Source organism: Arachis ipaensis, chromosome B01, assembly GCF_000816755.2.
Source record: "Arachis ipaensis cultivar K30076 chromosome B01, Araip1.1, whole genome shotgun sequence".
NCBI lineage: Eukaryota > Viridiplantae > Streptophyta > Magnoliopsida > Fabales > Fabaceae > Arachis > Arachis ipaensis.
In genome coordinates, this window is record NC_029785.2 from 3,848,851 (window position 1) to 3,857,847 (window position 8,997).

At 34.6% G+C, this 8,997-nt stretch overlaps 2 protein-coding genes across 3 annotated transcripts in view; one reads left to right on the forward strand and one right to left on the reverse strand.

The window, feature by feature from the left end:
* LOC107647438 (ubiquitin-activating enzyme E1 1) overlaps nucleotides 1-1,713 on the forward strand; it is a 7,363-nt gene extending 5,650 nt beyond the window's left edge. For both annotated transcript variants that reach the window (XM_016351585.2, XM_016351533.2), the window contains exons 6-8: nucleotides 1-154; nucleotides 275-707; nucleotides 1,090-1,713. In XM_016351585.2, the coding sequence (XP_016207071.1) occupies nucleotides 1-154; nucleotides 275-707; nucleotides 1,090-1,686 (1,184 nt within the window). In that variant the 3' untranslated portion in view covers nucleotides 1,687-1,713. The remainder of the gene's footprint in view (nucleotides 155-274; nucleotides 708-1,089) is intronic.
* Nucleotides 3,918-8,887, reverse strand: LOC107647647 (LRR repeats and ubiquitin-like domain-containing protein At2g30105). Its single transcript, XM_016351736.2, has 10 exons — nucleotides 8,628-8,887; nucleotides 8,447-8,541; nucleotides 6,880-7,035; nucleotides 6,309-6,419; nucleotides 6,096-6,196; nucleotides 5,358-5,495; nucleotides 5,165-5,213; nucleotides 4,968-5,033; nucleotides 4,429-4,548; nucleotides 3,918-4,196 (listed from the first exon to the last, which is right to left on the reverse strand). Exons 1-10 carry the CDS (start codon nucleotides 8,791-8,793, stop codon nucleotides 4,086-4,088), a joined length of 1,113 nt encoding a protein of 370 aa, XP_016207222.1. The 5' UTR covers nucleotides 8,794-8,887; the 3' UTR covers nucleotides 3,918-4,085.

The following is an 8,997-nucleotide window of genomic DNA, read 5'->3' on the forward strand; positions in this document are numbered from 1 at the left end:
TGAATGCCTATTTGTCTAATCCCAACGAATATACTAATGGAATGAGGAATGCTGGTGATGCTCAAGCAAGGGATAACCTGGAGCGTGTTCTTGAGTGCCTGGACAGGGACAAGTGTGAAACTTTTGAAGACTGTATTACTTGGGCTCGCCTAAAGTATGTTAGTTATATGCATATATTTGCTCCTTCTAATCACTAACAGACTAGCAGTAATGTGTTTTAGCATATTAGTGTTTCTGTGGACTTCACTCATCAATCTTTTCTGTTCACACACAGGTTTGAAGATTATTTTGCTAACCGGGTGAAGCAGTTAATATATACTTTTCCCGAAGATGCTCAAACCAGCACTGGATCTCCATTCTGGTCTGCACCGAAAAGATTTCCCCATCCACTACAGTTCTCAGCCTCTGATGCAGGTCACGTACATTTTGTGATGGCAGCTGCTATTTTACGAGCAGAGAGTTTTGATATCCCAATCCCCGACTGGGGAAAGAACCCTACAAAGTTGGCTGAAGCAGTTGATAAAGTGATAGTACCTGATTTTCAGCCTAAGAAAGATGTGAATATAGTGACAGATGAGAAGGCCACCAGTCTCTCTACTGCTTCCATAGACGATGCAGTTGTTATCGATGATATAATAATCAAGTTAGAGAGGTGCCGAGCAAATTTGCCACCAGAGTTCAGGATGAAACCAATACAATTTGAGAAGGTATTTTGTCCTCTTCATAATACCTTGCTTTATTTGACTTTTACCATGATGCTCCTTGCAGCCTTGCCTCCTGCTAAACCTATATTTATAATTAGCAGTGAATTCACGTATAGCAAAAATGTGTATATCTAAACTCTTTTCACTAAGTGCTCTTGCAAAGTTTGGTTGGTAGAGAGATATCATGGGATGATGGTGGAAAAAATAATGTATACTTGATTCTCTAAATTGTCATTTAAATTGATGAAAAATATGTTTCGAGCAAGTGGATGTTGTGCTTTTTAAATTTTATGGTTTCATATATTAGTGAATAGGAGGTGGAGGTTTGAGTTTGCGGTTGCTTAGAATCGGTATTAACTAACCAAATTCTGATCTAAAATTGCAGGATGATGATACAAACTACCATATGGATGTTATAGCTGGGCTTGCCAATATGAGGGCACGGAATTACAGCATTCCCGAGGTTGACAAGCTGAAAGCCAAGTTCATCGCCGGACGGATCATTCCCGCAATTGCAACCTCAACTGCTATGGCTACTGGTCTTGTCTGCTTGGAGCTTTACAAAGTCTTGGATGGAAGACACAAAGTGGAAGATTACAGAAACACATTTGCTAACCTAGCTCTGCCTCTGTTTTCAATGGCTGAGCCAGTTCCTCCAAAGGTTATGAAGCATCAGGATATGAACTGGACAATTTGGGACAGATGGGTTCTAAACGAGAATCCTACCCTCAGGGAGCTCCTTCATTGGCTCAAGGCGAAGGGATTAAATGCATATAGTATTTCATGTGGGAGTAGCATGCTCTATAATAGTATCTTCAACAAGTTCAAAGACCGAATGGATAGAAAAGTAGCAGATTTGGCAAGGGATGTGGCCAGGTTGGAGATTCCACCATACCGTAGCCACGTTGATGTCGTGGTGGCCTGTGATGATGATGATGGTAATGATATTGACATCCCCCTGGTATCCGTTTATTTCCGTTAGGTACTTGCATCTTACAGTAGACTTAGGGTAAGGAAAAGACATGACACTAGTGCTCCATATTCATAGTGGACACACAACATTTGTAGACCATACCACGGTTCATACATGAATTGAAATACACTTCCATTGCTAGCTAGGTTTATTGTTTACTTTGAGCAGACTCTTCCAAAGTTTTGGGTGGTGCTGTCTCATTTTACAGGGAAAGAATTTGGACAACTAAAATATAGGATAGTCCTTTGCTTTGCTGCCTTCTGAATAACAAATTCTGCACCGGTTGAATTGTACCCAAGACTTTGGATTCGAAACTTGACAAAAGGCTGGAAGATTCTTCCACTAGAAAGATATAGTTTGTCACATTATGTCACATTATGTGGGCTTCACAATACAAAACTAATAAGTAAGTGGGAAATGCTACCGTGCTTACAAACGTTTTCAGCATAGTATGCTGACTTTGCGTGGCAATATAAAAGATCAACACGTGGGGGTGGGAATGGTTGTGGGACGGAACAGGAGAAGCATCCTGTTCTGCAAGAGTAATTATGCATGGTAATTAGTTTTATAATTAGTTGATAAGATAATTTAAAAATTAAGAATAAAAAATATTTAAAAATAAATATAAAAATTTTATAAGTTATTTAAATTTTAGAATGTATAAAATTTATAAATTTAAATTAAATAAAATATTTAAAAAAAATTTAATTATTTTATTGGTTTTTATAGTTTTGTAAAATTTTTAATTTATTTAATTATTTTATTGGTTCCTATAGTTTTACGAAATTTTTAATTAGGTTTTTGTACTTTTTTTTTCATTAGGTCCTTGCACCAAATTTTCTTTTTCAATTAGGTCCCTCTTAGCAGTAATTAGCTTAATTTTATAGGGACCTAACTAACAAAAAAAAAATTGGTATAGGGACCCAAATAAAAGAAAAAAAAAGTGTAGAGACCTAATTAAAAAAAAATTGGTGCAAGGACTCGATTAAAAGAAAAAAAGTACAGGACCTAATTAAATATCGATAAAACATTAATAATATAATAAAACAAGAATTAGATATCAAACCCAGACCATTAAATATCGAACCACCTTCGATTTGCTAAAAATCGCTAAAACATGAACATAATAAAAGTATAAATTAATAATTTTGAAAAAGTAATAAAATTAAAGATAATTTAATAAATTGAATATAAAATTTAAAATTATGCATGGTCGATCTTTCATATTGCCACGCAAAGTCAGCATACTATGCTGAAAACGTTCATAAGCACGGTAGAATTTTCCTAAGTTAAATTATACTTTCTAGTTTCTACACATTGAATTGAACTGAAAAGTTTGAAACGGAGAATATCGTGCGTGTTTGGTTGTCATTACCTCATGGAAAAAATATTCTTTAATATGTTGCCAATTTTTTTCATAACACAAAATATTTGAAATTTTTTTCTAAAAACCTTTTTTAAAGGTTATATAATATTCATCTTTTAGAAAAGGATATTTAACATAATTGATAGATAAAGAATACAGTTAGATAAAGAGAATCAGGAGTGCACCAACTTGGACAACTGATTTCATGATGTGTGACCTGAAAGAAGCAGATTGAAGACAGTTATGTTTTCTGCTTTTACTTTAGAATATTGATTTACCTTCTAAATTTGTATAGTAAAAAGTAAAAACTCAAGAACATCCAATACATTTTGCGAGTTATATCGAATAGTTCTTATATACTTTAATTTTCTTCTCATATCTATGTTTTTATATATTCTTCATTTGTTTTGTTTTGTCTTTGCATAATTTTCGCCATGTCCATGTGTTCCCCCATATTAGGTCATCATTTAAAGTACCATCTAACACATACCGAACAAAACTAGAACTTTCTTGGGTACAATTCTAACTACTTGTTACATTGTGAAGTAATTAATGATTAGAGAAATAGTAGAATGACTTATTTAAATTCATATTTTAATTTGGTTTAAAAAGACAAAAAGTATATACATAAGATAGACTAAAAGAATAATGCACAATCTTGTTTTTGTCTGTTTTTATCCATTATTTCAATGAAGTATAAATTATTTTATTCGAATTTGTCATGTGATTTAATCATGTATAACCTCTCATCATAATAAAAGATGAAATTTAGCAACTACATGTTATATAAAATATCATTTTATTTTTCATTCTATTTCAAATATAAAAAAAAAAAAAGTTTAGAAAAATGAAAAACAAGAGAGAAATATTTTTCAATCAAAACTAACATATCGATTAAAAATAAAAATATGGAGAAAATTTTCAATACATCACAAATTGGATATCATAAATTTCCAATCTGCCACCAGAGGGCAGCCAAAGTTTACACATGAATGATCTCTTCATGAGGGATTATCTGTTGTAACTGACAAACAATTTCTACTTAGTTCTTATCAGCACCTTCATCAAAATCTCTGGAAACTCCAACCCTGAAATCCAGTTGTTTCTGATGTTTATTGCGGCGGCGCTCATCGAAATCATCCCATCCTTCAAACTGCAAGAAAATCCCAGCATATTGCAACTCTGTTTCTTAGGAATTCCATGATCCAAAGAACTAACAGAACTATGATAAGCTTCCATTTTAAAAAGATAATACCAACAAATCTTATCCCAGCAGTGGGATCGGCTATCATAGATCAAACGACGTCAGAATTCCCTCTCATAGAATACATTTGTGCCTTATCATATATATGTTTGATTAAAAGAAATAAGAAAGATGTTCAGACCTGGCGAAGAATATCGATGGTAATTTCTGTGTTGTGGAGATCCAGCGTAGAGAGCTGAAGGCAAGTCTTGAATAGTTTAGAAGGAAGAGATTTCATCGCATTGTTACTCAGATACAAAGCCTGCATGGTGGTAAAAGTGGAGAAAGTTAGTAATATAGATGTCAAATCCATTTTTATTTTGATGCCTGTAATGGTTATATAAAAGGGGAAATCATGTAATACTGAAAAGAACAAACTGTCTTTAATGGCAGCATAAAGGGTGTATATGCATGGTTTAGTATGTGGTAATCCACTGTTTATAAAATTATGTGAAAAGGTATTTATAACCAACCATTTGTGAAGTAGAGTATAGAATAAAGAGCTTCATTTAATACCTCAAAGTAGTACAGACTTGCAAGAATGAAACAGTAACAGGCTAACAGCATATAATTAAAGTTCCTAATGTCCAATCATAAATAACATGAAAAGTTGATGATGAAGCAAGGGAGAAAGAACACTGTTTCTTGTTTTATAAGGCCAAAATGGGGAAAATAGGACACCTTCAAATTCTTAAAACTGCTAAATGTCTCTGGCAATTCTGACAAGAAATTTGAAGAGAAATCAACCTGTGCCACAAGAAAATTACATAAGCATTTAAGAGTACATTTCATCTATATGTTATAGTTTTGCAAACCTATTTGGGTAGTCCCTTTGGAATCACAAATTGAGAACGACGACTTGAAACAAACAACCGTACCTCAACAAGAGAATGACAATTCCCTACAGATTCACCAACTATATTCATCCTGAGAAAAAGAGACACGCCAATCAATACAATAAAAATTTACAGATAAAGTAACTTAGTGTTAGTATTTGTTAAGAACAGTTTTACAACAGAAGTTACCGAACAAGAAAAACGTTGAGACGGATTCTTCAGCTAAGTATTGTACCTATTATTGTTGACTCGCAAAACTTCTAATTGGGTAAGCTTCCCAATTTCACTAGGAAGGCCAACCAACTTATTATTGGATACATGAAGTTCCCTTAAGGCGGTTAAAGATCCCAGTGCAGACGGCAAAGTAGTCAAACTGCAGAAATCATGTGAAATATACATATAGGGCCGATCAAATTCAATCAACATAAGGATCTATAAGGCAAATTTGAGACAGAATATGATTCATCCTCACAAATTTTCTAAGAATTTCACATGATACATAGAATTAAATACTAAAACAGAACACGAGGTAAGAGGTATTGGTAGTCTAAGACAAAATGCTAGTAGTATGCAGAAACATTTAAGACCATTAAACTCAAAAATTCACCTAAACTTGCAGAGCTTTAAGAAAAAAAAAAAAACTAACTAACTAACTCAAATGGTAAACTTCAGAGTTTACTCATAAAATCGTAAAACTTGTAAGAGCTTACGAGTTGACTTGAGAGTGATGACCTTGAAAAACATAATGAAAGGACTTAGGAGCATAAATACCTACATCCTTGACCTCTTCATATTTAGAGCGTGACTAACTACGGCCTATTATGATGGTATGGAGTAGACAGTCAACAAATGATAATCCCTAATACATGCAATCTTGACGAGTTGATGTAAATTCTTTGTTGTTCTATGCGAGTTAGGACAAAAAAAAGTGCACGATGAATAGTTGCCAGGACGTCAATGATGATCTACTCACTTGTTCTGGTTTAATGATAATACTGTTAGGTACTTCAGAGGTGTTAATCCTTCCCAGCTAATCGATTCATCCGATAAGCAGTTTGCATTAATGAATAGTTTCTGCAGAATTTTCAAAGTTGCAAGGTGTGTTAAATTAAACATTACTTCCTCTAAAATGTTTGTATGCAGATGAAACAGAAAACTTATAAAGGGATACAGAAGTTCAGCTTACCTCTAGACCAGTAAGATGAGCAATCGCAGAAGGGACGGTTTTGATTGAATTGTTGTTGCAATCTAGAACTCGAGCAGAAGACTCACAAGCCCACACTTCATCAGGTATGACCTACTTAAATTGAAATTGCTATGGAAAATGAGAATGCAAGAACAATAATTGACAAGCAATTTTAATTTTAAATACCATATGCAGGAAAGAAAGAAAGGAAGAAAAATCTATTTAGGTTGCCTTTTGCCATTGTTGTATTTTTGCTACTCCCTTTCCTTTCACAATTAAGGCAGACAGAAATTTCAAATGACTAACCACCAAATAACCTTTGCTTAACTTAAAAGAACTACTCAAATTTTATTATAGGCCTTTCGGTAATAGTTTTCAAAAGCAGGAAAAAAAATCCAGATTATTTTATTTGCACAACAGGATCTGTATATGAAAATTCTTCAAATAAAAACATGTCATTAAGTAAAATTAAACATGTGCCTCTTCCTTATACATCGATTGTTAAGCTCCAACTCCAAGATTTCCAATATAATTTGATTAATATATGATAAAATCATGAACTGTTTATTACCTCCAAGTTGCATTCAGACAATGCTACAACCCCAGTCACTTTCCAACGTTCCACCCTGTTCTTAACCGGAACTTTATTCGCATCATTACTCGACCCTGAATGGCTATCTCTCCTCAATTTGGGAACAACTTGAGCTTTCTTCAAGACAGGACCCTCCTACACAAGAAATTTTAAATCTTCATGCTGCAGTTTAGTATTTTACTGAGTGTAATAGGAAGTAGAAACAATAACAACAACAACAATAAAGCCTTATCCCATTACATGGAGTCGGACACATGGATCAAACGATGTCATTGAGCTCTATCATGTATCAGTGAAATTCTACACATAGATCTCCTTTGATCACCTCATGTATGGTCTTCTTGGATCTTCCTCTATCTTTCAACCCCCTGTTTACCTTCCATCTTATCCACCCTCCTAACTAAATGCTCTGCCGATCTTCTTGTCACATGTCTAAACTACTTAAGATGAGATTCTACTATCTTTCCAACAATAGGTGTTACTCCAATTTTTTCTCTTATATCTTTGTTCCTATTTTGTCCAGTAGTGTGTAGCCACTCATCCATATCAGAAAATATATATATATATATATTCTCACCCCATGACCACAAGACGAAGCCACAATTTAACTTCCTGATGAAATCACACAGTATTGGTGATGATCAATCATGCTAGAATTTAGTTGATTTGTTTCACCACAATTTCCTTTCAAGATATACATTTTTTATCAACTTCCTAGTTCCTATGTTAATGGCTTGCACTGTAGGAATTCTAGTTTAAGGCAAGCTTCCCCTTCGTTTTATTGCCTACCAAAAGCAAACAAACAAATCTATTGAATACTATCTCCATAGCACAAAAATAAAACCCCTTTGAATGCTTCGTCGAATCAAGTAGTTGAGTAAACATTTTAGATGAAAACCACACCAGAGGCAATCAATCCTGTTTGAGCATTAAAATCCGTATACGGAGCATACCTCTCCCAACAACAATTTCTCCATACCCATGCCTCAAACCCAAGACACATGTTAGAAAGGGCAGCCTTTGCACAAGCATCCCGCGTTAACACTAGATCCAAAGAAAGATCGCACCTAAAGAGTGTAATGCAGACAGCCTAACTTGATAATTGCATCAGTAGCCAATTCCACAGCTTGAACCCGTGACTTCGAGGTCACACAGAGACAACTCACGTATTGCTCTAAGACTCCTCTTCCAAGACCACACGTTAAGGGGTCAAAAATTCTGCCACTCAAATGGACCATGTGTTGGTATTTCAAAATGAGGAAACGAAAGAACCTATTGCTTGGGAGCTTTACCCTATAATGGAGCATCCATGTTGAAACCAAATATCGGGATTGAACAAACTCTATAAGAGTATTAGGACCGTCTCATATTCTCAATTCTCATGTTGATTCTAAGAGAGAAAGACACAAAATTTATCATATTGCCCTAAAGCCATAACAATCAATCCCCCCTTTCTTTCTTTTACTAAAGTAAGTACCATTAGCAACAAAAAGCAAAGAAAGAAAGAAATGAATAATTGCATATAGAACACAAGAGAAGAGAATACCCCTTGATGTAACCCCTGTGAAGCAACAAGCATGAGCTTAGAGCCATTGGTCAAACCGGATGCCCCCAAAGTGTTGTGGTCTTCCAGAACCTTCCCTGTTTGTTATGATACATTCAAAAACGAAAAAAAAAAAGGAAAGGATAGTGAAAGCGGTTAGTTAGTTAGTTGGTTAGTTGCTTGCCTTTGAAGATGAGCTTCTGGCCACGTGGCAGAACGTTGGTGGAAGAGAGAAGGAGTGATTTGAGGTCTTTGATGGTTGATTCCGATGCGATTGAGGTTGGTATCGTCTTCCCTCCAAACTTCACGTTTATGGCTATGCTTCTCGTTGAAGAAGGGGCTTCCTCCATTCTTATTCGATCCAATTCCAGAAATGGATTCGATTTTGCACTTCTTCACTGCATTCTTCTATGCTTCGCCTCTTCCTAATTTTTCAGTTAAAATTATTTAGGGGTATTTTAGGAAATCAAAATATAATTATTATCTGATAACTAAATAGTAAATACAGAAATGCTAATTTTCAAGAATTTTAAAAAGATAAACTAATCATGTGC